The sequence below is a fragment of the Meriones unguiculatus genome, chromosome 10 (genome assembly GCF_030254825.1).
Source record: "Meriones unguiculatus strain TT.TT164.6M chromosome 10, Bangor_MerUng_6.1, whole genome shotgun sequence".
In the NCBI taxonomy this organism is placed as follows: domain Eukaryota; kingdom Metazoa; phylum Chordata; class Mammalia; order Rodentia; family Muridae; genus Meriones; species Meriones unguiculatus.
In genome coordinates, this window is record NC_083358.1 from 74,041,283 (window position 1) to 74,059,851 (window position 18,569).

The 18,569-nt window shown below is 40.1% G+C and overlaps 1 protein-coding gene across 1 annotated transcript in view; it reads right to left on the reverse strand.

The window, feature by feature from the left end:
• Nucleotides 1-2,205: 2,205 nt before the first annotated feature.
• Dkk2 (dickkopf WNT signaling pathway inhibitor 2) overlaps nucleotides 2,206-18,569 on the reverse strand; it is a 99,909-nt gene continuing 83,545 nt past the window's right edge. The window contains exons 2-4 of the mRNA XM_021654121.2: nucleotides 9,301-9,451; nucleotides 8,070-8,225; nucleotides 2,206-4,318 (exon numbers count right to left, since the gene is read on the reverse strand). Of these exons, the coding sequence (XP_021509796.1) occupies nucleotides 4,068-4,318; nucleotides 8,070-8,225; nucleotides 9,301-9,451 (558 nt within the window). The 3' untranslated portion in view covers nucleotides 2,206-4,067. The remainder of the gene's footprint in view (nucleotides 4,319-8,069; nucleotides 8,226-9,300; nucleotides 9,452-18,569) is intronic.

Below are 18,569 nucleotides of genomic sequence, written 5' to 3' on the forward strand. Positions count from 1 at the left end.
GCTCTATCTGGCTAATAATGAATAAAAAATGGGGGATATAGACAAACAGGTGTGGGCTTATAGGAAATATTATGAGAAGCCTTAACCCCCTCGTTGAAACATCCTGCGTCAGTTCTAGAACTAGCAGTGGTGGTGTCCGAGGTCTGAGTAGGTTCAGGAGACCATTGCCCCCAGGGGCGAGACGTGCTCCATGCCAATTGACTAACTCCATGTTTTCCTCCACTTTTGAAAGTCATTTAAGGTTCTTAAATTATTTTTTTCCCTTTTTTTTTTAAATTTTCATCAATTACACTTTATTCATTCTGCATCCCCCCATAAGCCCCTCCCTCCTCCCCTCCCAGTCCCACCCTCCCTCCTCCCTCTGCTTGCATGCCACTCCCCAAGTCCACTAATACGGGAGGTGGGAGGTTCTCCTCTCCTTTCTGATCTTAGTCTGTCAGTTCACATCAAAAGTGGCTGCATTGCATAGCACACTTTTTCACTCCTTCTTTACCTTCGACGCCAACTTGGAGAGGAAGAATGTCATTCTGTTCTGCCTGTCCATGGAGGAAATGTGAAAGGAAAGTTCGCACAGCACAGAACTACTGTAGTTCAGTGTCACATGGTCACAATCTCACATTAGTGGTTTGTTTATGGAAAGATCTTTGTCCATAGATATATGGTCTATTTTCCACTGTTAACTTTATCTATGCTAGAGTACTGGTTAGTTATCTGGCCTTTTGAAAGACCTTTGTTCTTAAAGAGACTGAGTTTGGAGGAAGAAAAAACATAATTAAATAATTGTTCCCCAAATGATGGAGGACACAGTTATGTTAAAGGGGGGGGGTGGCAGAAGTGGACATTTGTCACTTCTCATAGCATGCCATTTAGTGCAGTGGAAAAGAAAAAAACTGTCACTGATATGATTGTTAGAGTCTAAACATACATTTTCACAAGGAAATACAAATGGTCTCAATTTGAGAGAATGAATGACTAGGAATACCCTAGGTGACTGATTAAAATGATGTGGGACTAGTTCAGCCGTGCTTAGGGGATCTTTAACTCTTTCCTTTAGCCCTGGAACTATCCTGGCTTCATTAAGCTGCTACAGGTGATTCGTCCCACTTTGTCACAGAATGTCTGCTTTTTGCATTTCTGCACACAATACAGCATGGGGCTTTTACACCCACCTAGATTTCATGCTGAGCATTGTCAGTCAAATACTCCTGACCCTTAAGGCTCAGAGAGGAGAAGAAAAACCATCTTGCCAGCAAGTAGACTGGGGTTAATTGGGCCCAAATAAATGGATTCCTTTCCCTCCACAGTTATGACTGCTTGTAGCTGAATGAAAAAAGAAATAAAAAGGAAAGGAAATGACTAGTCCTAGGTATGGTGGAGGAGAAAGTTTATTACACATATGTGGAAGAGCAGAGTCAGAGGCAGGGACATTTGGGAGAGTCCAGTGTGGGTATGACCCTGAGCCATGTCAGGAGAGGTGGGGGCAGGGAAAGGAAGAAGGATAGAGGGGTATCAGGTACAGCAACCAGAAGGCACAAAGGTGCAAAAAGAGCAGAAAGCCAAAGAGGTTGGATTATATAGGGGAGAGCAGCCCATCCCTGTGGGCTGGAGAGTTCAGACTAGGGGTGAGGTATACCAGCCAGGAGGACCCTGTAACAGGTAAGGTCTGAGGGATGTAGGGTGAATTTGGCTGTTAGTGTCCACTTTGATACATTAAATAGACACTCAGCCATTTATCCAAGGTTTGAAACTTAACAGTATTGATTTCCTAGAATACAAAAATGAAAGAATCCACTAATCATGCTGGGTCTCCATTTTGGAAAATTTTCTCCTAAGAAAGAAGGTTGTGGGAAATATATTACCTATCCTCAAGAGTTTTTGAAGAAGTTTGTAGAGATCCCTTCTTTCAAGAGATTCCTGAAGTCTGAGGAAGAATTGATGGGTGGAAGTCATAAGTGTGGATATGTTGGCTTAACTTTATAAATAGCAATCATAACCATTCTGTTGTGCCATGAGCTGTCTTGGTAACAACTAGCTGGGTCACCTCAGGGTACTGATATTCTGGTGATTCCCTTTCATGCTGAAGGCTAATACCAAATCCCATTGAAACTCTAAAATTTTAGGATCCTGTGAGTGGTTTTTTTTTCCCACAAGAAGACACAAGTCCCTTTGCATTCAATTCTTTGAAAGAGAAAATTTTAATATATTTTATCTTATTATACATTTCCCCTAAATTACAAAGTTGACAGCTGCAAATATATTCTGCTACAAAGCTTTCTGTAAGAAACACCTCTATAAGAAAATACATCTCATTAACATTTCCTGTAAATAAATTATTCCAAATAATAATTTTTGAGAGGCTGAATAGAAGGGAGATACTGTATAAACTAGATTGTAAGTGTCATTGCTCTGTAGGAAATTCTGACCAAATTGTTCCATTTTTCACACCACCAAGCTTAAACTAAAAATTTTGCTCTTGGATAAATTAGCTTATGATTTTTGCTCTAGCAGACATCTGCAGAGCACAAACCATGATCATCCTGGCAAGATGTGTGTCAGAAGCTGAAACTCTTCAAGGACTGGACTTTGAGATTGCAGATGGGTCTTCAGTAAAACAAGAAAGTGATGTGGGGTCTATAAGAACTTAAGCAACAGCATGATAACCTTTTTTGTCTTTTATGCTCTAGACATAATACTTAGAACTATGTTAAATTAGAAAGTAGTGAAGTGGTCTCAGGTAACTTCTATAGATTAGAGATATGTTCATTTCACATAGTATTACTTTTTAACTCTCAATAGTTGCAGAAAATAGAAACTATGTCCTTGGCAATGAAATACCTGTTCCATTGAGAGGTTCATACAGAAACTTCTGGTGACATTGGTTCCTCTTGGACCACCTGGTTTAAAAGAATCCGATCTGTAAGATCCCCTTATATCGAGATTCTTTTGCATCCTCAAAACATGAACTATAATGAGGCTGGGAAAGTTCAGGCACTGCACTGAACTCATCTGATTGAGAAGAACAAATCCCATGGAGAGTTTCAACTTTGTGGAGCCATTGGTATTAGCCATGAACATTCAGCCTGTGCTTCAGACATGTGATCTTAAAGCCTGGACAGATAACAAGGTTTCCTCCTCTTCCCTGCTCTGTTTGACACAGTACAGATATCAGTCAAGTCTCTAGGGTCAACTTTGACCTATTGATCTCCAGCTATGCAAAGATAAATGTATTTAGTGGTCTAATTCTACCACATGTAGGGTATGTCAAAGCTTTGGCAAAACAATGCTTACTCCATTTTCAGCTTCCCTCATGTGTTAGACATCTTGAATGTTTTTGCAGTCTATGAAAATTCTGCCCTTTGCTTGCTTGTACTGTACTAGGCACAGTTAACGATGCTAGCTCGAGTAGGCATTACGTTTGAGATGCCATTCCTTCACAGTGCAGGATCTTTTTCATCTTATATCTGTCTTCATTGATTCAGGGAAAATTAGGTTTTTGAAGAAAGAAGTGAATGGTCTGAAAAGACACATGTTTACCTTTTTCTAATGTCTAAATGGCATGCCAGTATCTTGAAGTGATTTGGAAACCATTGGCTGCCTTTTCCTCTTATCTACCAAGACCTTTATTTGAGAAGTCACAGTGGAGTTCCAAATTAAAAGGTGACTTTTATGATGCGAACTAATGAGGTTGGATATTTTCACTTCCTGCCCATCAGCTTTTCCCATGTTATGTCAAGGGACAGTGAGAGAAATTTATTAAACTGTAGCTTTGAGTAGAAATGTGGCTTAAGGTAATTTTTAGGGTATTTGTCAGTAAGTTCCATGGTGTTCTCTCTTTTAATAACGGCATTTTCACAAATGTGTACATTATTTACATAAACAAGTCGCATAATGGAAACACTGTGCTTTGGTTGTCACAATCTCGGTTTAAATTCAGTCCTGCCCTCTTGTGTTCCACACTCTTACCACATCCCTCATTATTCCAAACTCCAAACTGGATTTTCCATCACGACATAATGCATTAAATACACCAGTTCACAGTCTGCTGGCGCTGACTCTCCCAGTGCTTGTCAGATCTTCTGGCACACGTGGAGCCTGGCTTTGGAGGAGTAGGTAGCATCTTTCCACACCTTGCAGGACAGGCCCTTTGCACAGTCACACCTCTGGAAGATCTCCAGACCGTGGGAGCCCTTCTTGCGTTGTTTGGTACAGACTTCCCCCTGATGGAGCACTGGTTTGCAGATTTTGGTCCAGAAGTGGCGAGCACAGCAAAATCCATCGATACAGTCTGATGATCGCAGGCAGGGGTCTCCTTCATGCCCTACAGAAAACATGACCAAAAAGGATGACAAGCGTTCTTGGCAACAACTTCTACTTTGCAATCAGAATCACAGAAAATACTGTTACTTGCCTTATCTTGAATTATGTTGCCACTGGGGGGGGGAGTCTGGGATTCTTACCAGTTTGTTCTCTTTTTACTCTCACAAATCTGCTTTTGTCTCTTTCCATTATCTACCATCTGAATATGAAGTTTAATAAGTAGCCAGACTGTGTTCATGTTCGATTCATCATAGTCTACTTTTCGTCTATTTCTCCGTGTGTTTATGCATATGTGTATGTGTATGCATGTATGTATGCGTAGTGGACATATATACATGCTTTTTGCTTATGTGGGAGTGCATGCTTGTGTGTATACGCAAGTACATATGTACGTGTAAATGAGAGACCAAGGCTGAGGTTGGGTATTGTGCTCCGTCACTCTCCTACCTTACTCTTTGAGCCGGGATCTCTCAATCAAACTTAGAGACGAGAAGAAAAGGCAATGTAACTGATATGGTCAGACTTGCTAGACAGCTTGCTCTGGCGCTCTCCTATCTTTGCCTTCTAAGGCTGAAATCACATTAAAAATAGTATGCTCCACCCAGCACTTACAGGGTGGGGTGGGGGGGTGGAACTCCAGAAAGGAGCTCTGGCTCTTACATTCTTTCTGTTCTTCTTCCATGTAGTCCCCTGATCCTTGGACAGAGTAATATAGATGTCCTATTTAGGAATGAGCACTCAGCCATCACTCATTCTCAGGACACTGACCAGTTGTAAATCTCTGCATTAATTCTAACCTAGGCTGCCCTCAAACTCAAGATCTTCCCAGATCCTCGCAAAGCTTTCCTGTGTGTTCCATGAGGGAAGTAGTGCAATTGTCCATAAGTTGCCCACACTCCTGCAAGAAATTACAATAAGACCATTGGGTCAACAGTCTGGAATTGTTTCTTCAGGATGTGATTGCTCTCTTTATTTGAGGTAAATGGAAACAGTACTTTTCTTCTGGAAAAGTACTAAAATGCTTACACACATATATATGTATGAAACCATGGCCCTGTTTCATGGTTCTGCCTTTTTAGGCAGTACTGAATTAGGAGTTTTGTCAAATATATTTCTGGCATCTATTGAAAACATGTATGTAGTTCTCCTTTCACCTGTTAATACCTTTAATTTTATTAGAGATTTTTCTTTTGACATCATTTATCAGTTAAGTCCAGCTGTGAATTAGTAGCAGAATTAGTAGCACACTTTATTTAGTGCAGAGAATTGGTGGTTGAACTAGGAATTATGAGAGATTGGTCAACAGCAGGAATTCACTACCGCATTTAGGGCAAGAGACCCCCAAGGAGCAGGTGATGTTGGCAACCAGGGTCTAGATTCACTAGCCAGAATCTAATAGCCCCACCTGACAGCACTGAAGACTTGCGGAAACAGTCATGCCAGAATACCAATGGAGGCAGTGAGACGAGTAAGCTGTTTAAACCCAGCCGAAAGCATGTGACAAAGAGTGGTAGGAACACAGCCTACAGGGAGCTGTGAGACAGAACAGAGCAGAGAGAAGGCAGCCACCTTAGCTCAGAGCCATCAGACTCAGGGGCAACCGAGAACTTATTCTAAAATACGTGAGATTACAAAGCTGGCTACTATGCACACACACACACACAAAGATGGAGTAGCGAAAGAGGACCTTCCCACACACATCTTGGCTGCATTGATTGGTGTTTCAGTGTAAGGCAGGGGTTGCCAAATATTTGTGTTAGCTGCCAGATTGCAAATACATTAGGGCTGTGAGTCTGTTACAGCTCCTCAGTGTTGTGTTGTAAAACTCAGGCACAGAGAAGAGCTAAGGGAACATGCAAGTCTGTGTGTTTTGAAGCATTACTTGGAAAACCTGGGGGTGCCGATGAGGCTCAAACGCTGTCTTGTGACCACCTGTGGTCTAAAGGATTCTCTATCATTCTACATGTAGCTTATTTCACTTTAGGGCTTTTATGCAATTCATGAGCCATGCATGCAATATAACACTTCCTATTTGCAGTAGCACATTTCATATACAGTCAGATTGGAATGATTAATAGATTTTTGAATAGCGCTGTGACTTAGATGTCTGCTAGAATGAGGAAAGGCGCTCATGTAATGCCAACTAGGTAGGAATTTGACGAAGCAGAAATAAGAAGTACGGGAACTACTTCATGGTCTTGGGAGGTACAGACAAATGATAAGTAAAGATAAATTATTTGCCAGCATCTTTAGCATTATACAGATGACCATTAGCAGTCTAGGCTACAGGAATGAGACCATTTTCTCCAGGAGACTGTCTTTTCAGAAGATGAAAATGTGGGAAAATGGTTTTGTGGTGAGACAAGCTATAGAAACAACATGTTTAGAAAAGGAAACTAGGAGCCAGGCATGGTGGTACATGCCTGTAACCCCAGTACTCGGGGAGGCAGAAGAAGGCAGATCTCTGTGAGTTTGAGGCCAGCCTGGTCTTCAAAGTGAGTCCAGGAAAGCCAAGGCTAAACAGAGAAACCCTGTCTCACAAAAAACAAAGGTTCAATCAAGCAATCAAAGGAAACTCCTTTTTCACATCAGAACTTCTCAGAGCACTTCAGTTCATCAAAAACTCCCTAGGCCCTCTACAAAAATGTAGCAGATGGGCAGCTTAGGCTTCATGTGGGTCCTCTAGTAAGGGAAGTGGTGACTGCATTGAACATGGACTAACTTGCTAGTTTTTTGATCACTTCCCCAGGCAGGACTGCCTTACCAGGCCACAAGGGAAGAGGACATGCTCAGTGCTGATGCAACTTGATGAGCTGGGGTGAATGGGAAAGGGAGCTCCCCTTTTCTGAAGGAAAGTGCATGGGGAGGAAGGGAGAGTGGGGCTGGAAGACGAGGAGGGATGGGACTGCAACAAAGATGCAAAGTGAATAAAAAATAAATACAATAAAAAATTAAAAAGAGGAAAATGAAGTTGTTTACCAAGTACTGTATAAAAAGAAACTCCCAAGAAAAGGGAGATGTTCCATTACAAGATTCTGTAGAACACTGGGCATTTTAAATCACATACATCTTGAAAGAGGAATACACAGATACACTAGGAAAAGGCCTCCTTTGAGTATAAGTGTATTTCATGCTTTCAAATTTTTACTAGTAGTAAAATAATTTCATACTATTCAAGTTTGTTCTTGCTGAGCTCTGAGCTCTGGTAACTCTGAAATGTCCTGATGGGAGGAAGGGAATGTCATAGTCATGCATAACCCAACTTGAAACCAACTGCTTCTCATAGACTAGTCTATAAATAACATGCCATCTGATTGCTTAGTGAAATCAACTTCCTGAATCTGCAAAGGCAAAAAAAAAAAAAAAAAAAAAACAATGGCTGGGAATTTAATTTCCAGCAACAGTATTTCCTCATACAATTTTCCACAGTGAGTGCTTTACTCTCAGGTAAGTTTGGACCAGACAGGTTTGTTCAGAAGATTTCCTCTCAATTTTCGTGTGCAAAGAGAGGTGGGTTTAGAAAAATGGCATGGCAGATAAGGCTACTGCCTTTCTCATAATATGTATTTTCTGGCAGTTCTATGAGATCTCTAGCATTTTCAAAAGTGAAAATCAATAAACTCAAGTTTGAAATTGTCCGTTAATGAACATTTTAACAAGGGATTTAAAAAACCAAGATGAATTAACTATACTTTCTTTTACTTCCTTATAAAAGAAAGAGTGAAGAAACATGGAAGAACAGGTGCTCCTACCTTTTATATGAGGCATCTTGGTGTGGGGCCTTCCTAGATTCTGCCATCCCAGGTCGTGGTTAGAATAGTGACCATGGTTGCGGTCTCTGTGCCGAGTGCCATCCAAAGCTGGGATATGGGGTGTCAGGATGCTTTCAGTGACTGGGATGCAGATGCCTAGAAACAGGATGTAAACAGATCACTATCACCCTATAACCTGTCCTGTTCATCCTGGTCCATGTTAGGAACCCATTTGTGTGTCAATTTCTTCATCTACCTACTATGTACCTATCCTTTTATCTTTTAGCTCATTCATATACTCACTTACATACTGAGGATAAAATACTTCGGCTCTGGAGCCAACCTTTCTAGATATGAATGAATTTTGCCTCTTTCATGGTCAAATGACAGTGTGCAAACAACAACAAAATGGAACCAAAAGCAGAATTAATGTCTTTGAATTATTGTAAATATATGCAAAGTACTTAGAATAGTCACACATTGAATAAATAAATAAGTGTCTGCCATTTTCTTTTAAGTCATTAGTCTAGCATCTTTTCTGTTCATGAGCAAAACAATCTCAGTCTAACCTAGACACCTCTCAAATGGTGTGAGGCCTTCCTTCCTCCCTTCCGTTCTTCCCAATGGTGCTCACAGTGGTTTATGCCTAGAGGCCAGAGCAGGCATGGCAATATGAGCCTGACTGTGCCACTTTTCTATGATTAAATTTATGTTCTAACCACTTTCTGCAGTTACTTAATCCTGTGTTATCTGTGAATGTCAGTTCATTATTGATGCTGAATAAATGTCTGCCTGTCATTTCATTAGGGTTGAGTGCAGTCAGGCTACAGGTTAGAGCCCTTTGTACTTCAAGGGCCAGTCACCCCTCACCTAGTAAGACTGTTCCAGGACATCTTGAATATAATAATTATAATTCATGAGCCTAGTCAAGGGACTTGCAACTGCACTGCTTATCTTGGTATTCATGTGTTTAGGAAGCAAAACATTCAGAGATTTTTGCATACAACACCTCAGTTTTGCGAAAGTCTACCTCAACAAAGAACATAGTCAAGAAAGTGGCCAGACCCCCGGAAACCTAAAATTTGGAAGATGACTCTGGTATCTCATACAAGAACCAAAATCTCCCAATCCTAAAAGGTTTATGGCTCAGAAGCTTGGGTAAGTAATCATTAAACTACTTTCCACACAGGCTCACGAGACAGAAAGACCAGTTAGCACTTGGCTCTCTCACCGTTATTGCAGCGGGTACCAGGGCAGCACACGCCATCTCTATGGCATCGCTTCTTTTTCCTCCGACAGACCATGCAGGCTGACGATCCTTGGTGGGGGCTGTGACAGTATCTCCCAACTTCGCATTCCTTGTCACTGCTGCAAGGGTAGGCCTGTCATCAGAAGAAACAGCACAGGAAGCAACGGGTGAGGTCTCAGGACACCAAGAAGGCCCTGAGGCGGCAAAGCCCAAGGGAAACTAAGTCCTTGCAGAGCTTGAATGAACTATGTCACTGTGTGTTGTTCTGAACATTATCTTCTCCAGCACGACTTTTAGTATCGGCTGTTGATGGTGACGACGATGAAACTGACAGTAAACTCTTAAAGTAAAAGCACCATGAAATTACCATTTCCTGTGCATTTTTGTTTGCCAGTGTTGGATAAGGATTTATACTTCATGCCAACAAGTACCTGCTGTGAAAGTGACTTCCGGAGGCTGTTGTGTTGGTGGCTGCTGTGTTGCCACTGATTGCAGAACACAGGAGTGGCCTTGCCACTCCCACCTGCTACTAAAATGTGGGGGACAATAAGATGGACCTGCCAGAAGTTAAACCGTGTTATCTGCCCAATCCGAGAACAAGCACTTTTGGGAAAAAATGAGCTAGGGTGGTTGTCTGGGTAGGGGGCTCCCCCTATTCTGGGTATTCTGGAGGAAGGGTGGGACTGCCAGGAGAGGAAGGAGGGGCCTATGATGGAGATATAAATTGAATTAACTAATTAAAGAAAAGAAAAAAAAAGAAAAAATTTCCCACAAACTCTGCCTGTGAGAAGGTAAGGAGAAACTTTCCCAGAATACTCTGAGAAACAACCCAATATGCACACAAAAACAACAACACACCACCATCTCCCCCCCCCAAAAAAGGCCTTGCCTTCATTCCTGCTTCCTCCAGAACAAGAGTGTCTGCATAACCAGAGAGGTGCTGGACTTGAATCTCCACAGTTCTCACAAAGCCCAAAGAGGCCCTCCTCACACACCCTCCCTCTGCAACTATGCCTTCAGCTACTTCATGCAAGGCTATTAATTAATGTATTCTCCACCCATCAGTAAGTCAGTCCTGAAAAACCATATAAGGCGTGTTTGACAGTGACACAAAAGATAAAAGTAAAATATGGACTCCAGTTACATACATCTCGCCTTTTGGAAGTTCTTGGAATATTTAACGTGTACCTGTTCTAAGACTATAATGTCACACAGTCACACAGCAGGCTTAGATTTAGAGCATTGAGATAGTCGCTTTTTTTTTGAAACAAGGTTTAACTGTGTTGCTGTGTTTGCTGAAACTCACCACATAGGCCAGATTGGTCTTGAATCTTTAACTGGTGACAATTTTCCTGCCACTGTCTCTAAGAACTGGGATTATGAGCAAGCGATACCAGGCCTAGCCTCCTTTTACTTCATTTTATTTTATTTTTGTCAGATTTTTCAGAGTAATGCATTAACTTTAAACTACAAATGAAAATCATACTTTTGAAAGCTTTGATTTTTGCTTTGAAGTGTGCATAAAAGATATAAGGATGAAACTGTGGATTAAATGTTTGTGTCTCTAAAATAATTATTCTGGTTTGTGTGTTTCCATTATGAAATCCCACTTGATGTCCTGGCCCACACATTGCTACATTGCTTCTTTCTCGCTCTTTCTCTCCCTCCATCCTTCCTTTTCTCCCTTCCTCCCTCCTCTCAGAGTATAGCACTCTCATTTCAGGTATATCTGATCATTTTCAACTAGAAAGAGGAAGGAAAGATGAAGTTTATGTGTGAATGTGGAGGAAAAAAGGTTTTATGAGCATTACAAAGTCTCGTTTAAACTTGAAAGAACAGCACTGGGAACCATTCGCTTCCCCTTGAAAGCGATTTTAAAGGATTGCATGGTGGCAACTCTCCACGTATACGTAGATGAAGTTGTATTATTAGCCCACTTAACAATTTCGTAAGTTGGCTTTCGAGAATCTGAATGGAGCTAAATTCACAGTAGTAGGCTGTTTTTCAGGAACCCAAGACTAATGAAAACAAAACAAATGTCACTTCCTGCCTTGCCACACTCTTCCCCCCAAGCGCTTTACCCTTTTCCTATTTAAACCCATTAATTTTAATTGCAGCACAATTCACATGTTTCTGATTCATTTACATTCATTTCATCAAATTGTTTTGCAAGCAACATTTGATGTCTTACAAGTCTTTCCTTCCTCAAAATTAGGACATGTTCTCTCAACTGAAACAAACATGTGCCACCTAAAATATCATGTGCTATTTACAGCTCAGCAAATTCTCATTCAAAGTTATGGGCTCTATCCCTAAAGAACAGACTAAACTGGAGAAACAAGTGGATTGCTAAATGTAGTTTATTTATCCAGAAAATTGTAGAGGGGACATCATTTTCTAATCCTCAGTTACTCGGAATTTAGAAAGAATTGATGTAGATGGTGTGAGGAAAAAAAAAAGTATGTTCCATTCTGAATGCCCATTTTAACTGTATAGAAGTTGGGGTCAAGTAAACTTTGGTGTGTGATTTCTTTTATTTGTAAGTTCTGCAATGAAGTTTATTTAAAAAATAAAATGAAGTGGCGCACATAGTAGTATCACTTCAAATGAAGCACCTGAAGCTCATTTTTGTCTAAAACAAACTACGTGGTTAGACATATAGTTTTATTATGCTTGGATAGGCCTTTTGCTTAGTTTGAAGAAGAAATGACACAGGCAAAGACAGTATTTAGGATTTTTTAAAGCACGAAATGTTATAAATAGTGTGTGCCTGAGACTGAATGTCCATACAAAAGTTCTAGAAAGAACAGTTTGAAAATTTGAAAGTAAGCTTTAATAATTTTAAATACAAACATAGCTTCTCTTAAGCTTATAAAACTCTTTCTTGGCTTCAGCAAGCTATATAAAGCATAACATATGAATATTAACAAATATTCCACAAATATTTTTTAAGAAAGAACACAATAAATTGAATGAAGTAAGTTTGAGAGAAGCAAGGGATATTTGGAAACATACCTTGTCTTAAAAAGTCAGTGTCCCCAGCACAGATTTAAGCCTTTTAAACCTGGTAATTATATATATATATAATTTTATTATATTAAATATATATAATATATATATAATAAATATATATATATAAATTATATATATAAATATCTCAAACAAAAAAACATAGGAAAATGGGAGCCTGACTTACTAACAACATTGAGTATGTTACAGCATTGACACATCATCACATTTCAGTAAAGAATTCTAGACAAGCTATTTCAACACTAACATGAGGGCTTGGCCACTTGTCAATTCACCGGTGTTCTTTTGTGTTTGTTTTTATATTAGGACATTGTGTCACAGTAGGAGAGCAAGGAAAGAGCCAGGCAGACAGAGAGACAGGGACTACTACATGAGGCCCTGAAGAAGTGATAGGCATAGGAATGAATGAATGGGCTTCTGGTGAGAAAAATACACATATATAAAGCTGCCATGAAGAAACTTTCACAGGAAAGATCTTTATTTCCCATTTGCTTTGCTCTCAAAAGGCTGTTTCTTGGTTCCCTCTCAATGATAGCCTGTGGCAAACATAAAGCAAGTTTGAGAGTCTTAGCTAAAGCTTTTATATTAATAACGTGCTCACTTGGTCCCTGTTTTAGAGCTTTAGAAGTGAAAGGCTGATGTTTCTTATTACAATTAATAGCAGTGGGTTTTTATGGCTTTGCTGAATTGGTCATTGGTGAAGAGACTAGATAACCATAGCCTGTGAGGACCAGTGGCAGTTTACTGTAAAACCAACGGCCCAGGGTAAGAACCGAAATGAGGCCTGTATTTTGTTTGCTAAAAGCTCCCAGAACTCTCTAGAAATTCCTTTCTTTCCCCAGCAGCCACAGTCATTCACTACCCTGACTCAGGAATGGTTATGATGTAAATTAACTAGGGATACCTAATAAGAAGAGATGATTACCCATGGATTCACATGATTAGCGATTGATAAGGGATCTGTCAGGAATAGGTCAAAACATGAAGACATTGGTCTTACCCCCTTTCTAGTCTAAAAATAGTCATTTGTTTCTATAAATAGCTTACACTGGTGATCATTATAACCATGACAGGAGCTATAAAAATAAATAAATAAAACAGAGAAAACACACAGGGCCACAGCTTGAATTGAGGTCTATAAGAAATCAACATCTCTTTTTTGTATAAAGTGTTTGAAGTTCATTGTCACTGTGCTAACATGGAATCATTATTTACAGTTTAGGCACTGCAACAAGGGAGAGACATTAAATACATCGCGTAGGCAGTGGCAGAGAATTTGCATGTACTGAGCTCATCCTGAGCTATCATCCTGAGGCATCAGGACCAAGAACCTGTCATGGTGAGGGTTTCACACCCATAGACACAAGGCTGCTTCACCAGTGACCTCTAAGCTGAACACAGAGATTAAAAAAGTAAACTTGCCCACATCTTTCTGACACCAACAGCCCGTCCTGAGGAAGCCATTGGAAAGACAGAAAGCTGGCTGGAAACATAGCCAAAGCTATGACAAGGGTTCCCATTCTTGAGAACAGTTTTAACTGAGTGTAAATCAGAATTATAAACAGAAGCCCACCGACTAGTATTCTAAGGAGCAAATAAAAATGAAAGGCAGCCAGTCCATCTTATATATTTGCAAGAACTGAGTCTTTGTTTCACCACTTATGGTCAAAACTTTCAGGAGAAAGAGTCTTTTAATTAGTTTTACAGATAGGATGGAGTTTACTGCTTCTTCTGAAGCTTGCCATCCCTTTGAAAATGCAAATATAACCACTAAATCAGTTCCCTGGGATCCTTAGGAATATTGGCCTCAGGTTTCTCTATAACACTGACCAATGAATAGGCCTTTGGCCACAACCAAGCCTCTCACATTCTTGAAATAATGATATTTTTCCTGTGATGGGGGGAGGGGAGAGAAAGAGACAGAAACATCACACATTGTTCATGTGGGATGGCTGGCCACCCATCCGGATTCTTGCAAGATCGACCTACTTTTGTTGTTGTTTTAATCTAGACAATTCTTTGTCCCCTGGAGCACTGTTTGTAACAAGTACGGAAGTTGGCTGGAGCCAGGAAAACGTCATCAGCTGGGCAGGCAGGAGACAGCCTGCGGGGGTGAGAGAGGACAACCCAGCTGTGTGAATGAAAACCGTTTGAGTGGATTGAGGGTGTAACAACGGTGAAGAGCTGGGGATAGGAACATATCTTGGGGTTTTGGTGTCAAAGCAGAGCCAGGCTGGCCGTCACACTTGGGAAACCACAGCCTTGTCCTAACACTTCAGAGGAAAGCTTAGTTTCCCAGGTCATGATGCCCCACCTGGTAGATTTGTCTTTCCATGCGAACACACAGTACAGCGCTCCAAAGGCATGCATTTCAGAACTGCACATGAAAATCTTAGCACGGCAGTGCTATGTGCGCAGCGCGCAGCGCGCAGTGTGCTCATCTTCTTCCTTGTTCACTGTTACCTCAGGTAAGCACCCTCGAGGATTCATGGACGTCAGGCTGGGAGGAATGAGCTGTATTAAATTTCAGAGACAGCTCAGATTCTCCTGGATATGAATGTTTAGGTTCTTTCAAACAGCTGTTTGGCAATTGACTCAGCAGTCAGCAGTTACTCGGACTGACTACCAGTTTTCTCCCAGCTACTTTAAAAGCTAGATGTGTGATCTACAAGTGTTTTGCTGGCTACTCTAAAGGTGTTGGTGACAAAACTATGGACGCCCTTACACATTTAACATCTAGAGTTTGTCAACGTGCATTTGCTTTTGTTAATATAATGCTTTGTGTGAAATATTTTGTAACACTAACTGCACAGTAATTTAATATGGTGCAATAAAATAGATATAAAACAGCATACTCATCATACAATCAATTTCAGTGTATTTCTCCATGAACATTTCCTCTTCAATTAAATACTGTGGGTTACTTCCAGTTAAATTTTGAAATGCAGAAGTCATTATCACAACTTTGAATATTTTGCTTTCAGCTTTTCCATGAAAGCACTTAAAAATTATGGATAAAGGCCATCAAGATGCCTCAGCTTGTGAGATCACTTACCACCAAAACTGACGACCTGGGCTCTGTCCCTAGGTCCCTAGAAGGAGAAAATCCCCAAGCTGTCCTCTGACTTCCACATATACATGTACAATATGGCACATGCATACCTATCAAACACATAGTAAATAAATAAATGTAACCCATTTTTTAAATAGTCAAGGAAAGATAAGATTTTAAGAGAGTATTAAAAATAAAATTATTCAAACCAAAACTTTAGCCAGGTAATACAGAACTGTAATCCTATCAATAAGAAGGCAAGACAAGAGAATTCCAGTCAAGTTCAAGACCAACCTTGACTACATAATGAATTCAAGGACAGAACCCTATAACACACACACACACACACAAGCACACACAAACACTAAAATGTTTAAGAGTTTTGCCTGTATTTTCACCTATAATGTTAAAAAATGCATCACTTCAGATGTAACCCTAGGTAATTTCAAGAAGAAAGAACTATGGATAGTCAGGATCTGGAAGCTAATTTAAGTAAAGTAATTTGTGCTTCTGACATTATGAGGAGGCACAATCTCACAGCAAATTCTCTCATCCTCTGGCTCTTACAATCTTTCTGTCCCCTATTCCTCAATGTTCCCTAAGCATTCAGTTCAGGAGTTGTTTTGTAGGCATACATTGGGACTGGGCTACACAATGATGCATTTTGGTTGGTGGTGGTCTGGTTGGTTGTGGTTTTCTATAATGCTCTCCGTCTGTTACAAAAGAAAGTTTTCTTGGTGACAGGGGAAGGCTTCACTGTATCTGAAGATTTGGAGCTATCCCCACAAAGTCTCACCAACATGACTGACTAAATATGAGCCGAACAAGGACAACAATAGCTATGCCAAAGAGGAAGGGGGAAAGACCATTTCAACCTTACACAGGGAATAGAGGGATGCTCAGAGTAGGAGAGATAGTCTTTCCCCAACTCATAACCAAACACCAAAGGATCACACCAGAAAGCACACATACAAGTAGCATTATACCGACTGAGCAGGTTATGTTTTTATATGTGTATGTTTGTGTGTGTCTATATACAGATATACATATATGTAACGTGCATATATATATATGTTTTATATATATACATATACATGTAACAACAATCAATAAAAATGAGGTCATGGGTTTGAAAGAGAGTAAGAAATGGTATGTAGGGAGCTTTGGAAGGAAGATAGGAAATGGAAAAATAATGTAATTGTAATCTCAAAATTTTTTTTAAAGTGAAAAACTAACCAAACAACAACAAAACAGCCATGGAATCAACATGGCTGAGCCTTCATCAAGCTTAGCTTCCTAAGAAGAAGAAAAAAATAGCTTGTGCTGTTCATCCCATTACACATATTTATTTTTAAAGAAAAGATAGGAAGTTGAGTTTTGACACAAAAATTAAAAGGCAAGAGAATATCTTTTAATGTCGCCTGGGTTATAAACTAAGAATGATGATTTCTTCTAGTCACTTGAAATGCATTTGTTCCTCAATTAATTCATCAAGTCCCACTTAGTCTCAAAAGGAAAGGTTAAGTTTATAGAATGCATGGTAGGTAATCTCTGTGCTCCACTCTGCCTTTTTCTAAAATTTCCCTTGTATTTGAGATTATAATAAAATTGTTATCATTTCCCTCTTCCCGTCCCTCCCTCCAAATCCTCACACATAACCCTCCTTGGTGTCTTTCCAGTTCAGGCCTCTTTTTTTCATTGATTATTCTTACATGTATACATTTATGTGTATACACATATATTACTGAATATAACCTGCCCAGTCTGTTTGATGTTACTCACATGTTTTAGCGACTGACCACTTGGTATGGAATAACTTATTTGTGTCCTCTTCCTGGGAAAGACTATTCTCCAGCCCTGGCATTTCTTAGTTTCCTGTTGCTCTTTTCTTAGCAGAAGGGAGATTCTAAGGAGCTGTTTTGAACATGTTCTCAAGCCCAAGTTCTCAACCGTGGCTTATGTTACCCCTCATGAACAGGAGAGCAAACTTTTCCAGTTGGTCAGAAAAGTTATGGAAACCTAAATAAGGGATGTGGTTTACCCAGCTCTTCATTATGTTTGTATTTTTCATCCTTTCTCCCCCTTATGATTAGCTGTTTTCCCTCACTGAAAATATATAGAGCAAGCTACTCATATCTATGGCTACAAGAAGGGTCTCAGCATGTGCACAAGTGATAAGAGCCCTGTGGATTTGGCGTTTTTTATGACTAAGACCTTTGTAACTCTTTGACTGAATGAGTATAATTATTCAAACTCAAACAGAGGAGTGATCTGCTCATACTTATGCTTTCTCTAAAATTTGGCGTTGTTATCCATGATTTTAAAATGTCATCAATAGTCTTACAAATTTGCCCAGTTTTATGTCTTTAGAATTATACCATGGTAAGGCAGATTTTACAATTGTACTATTTGAATTATGCCTCTAGATTAATTTGTTTTATGACTCTCGGATAAGTTGGTGAGTTTCATTTGTCCCTTGATAAAATGGACATATTTCCCTAACTTCAGCAGTGCTTACCTGCTTACTTAATCATAGACATTCCATGGATTCTCTTTAAAACTACTTATTCACAGATTTTTTTTTCCCTAGACATTCTATTTCCACAAGATTGGATGGGATCCAGGAGTCTGTCTTTTAATAAATTCTGTTCTGGTGAACATACAATAAAGGGAGAGAGAGAGAGAGAGAGGTGTGGTTCTAGAGATGTTGCAGAGATTAATGATGCATGTTGTTAACATATGCTTCATGTTTTTGCAGGTATAACACAGAGAATGGCAAGCCATGGACCCAGTACCCTCTCCAGAGAGACAAGGGTCTAAGTGGAGACTGTTCCCATGACAACAGCTGAGTCCAAGAAAGTGACCCACTGGCAACAGCTCTCTCCAGAAAGGTTTGTCTCCATTCCTAGTAGTCATCTACTGTGCTTGATGGAGAGCTTGGGAATTTCCAGAGTTCTACGAAATGTGAAGGAAGAGAAACACACACCAGCATCTTTGTGAAGAACACAGCGTGGACTTGGAGCTGTTAGCACATCCATTATTGCTGCATTGTTTCCTGTCCTCACGGGGGATACACCTGTGTCAGGTTGGCAACGGATAATGATGCAGGTTTCTGTGTACTTTATATCCTGAGGGTATCCACAAAACAAATAGCTTTCGTCTCCATACA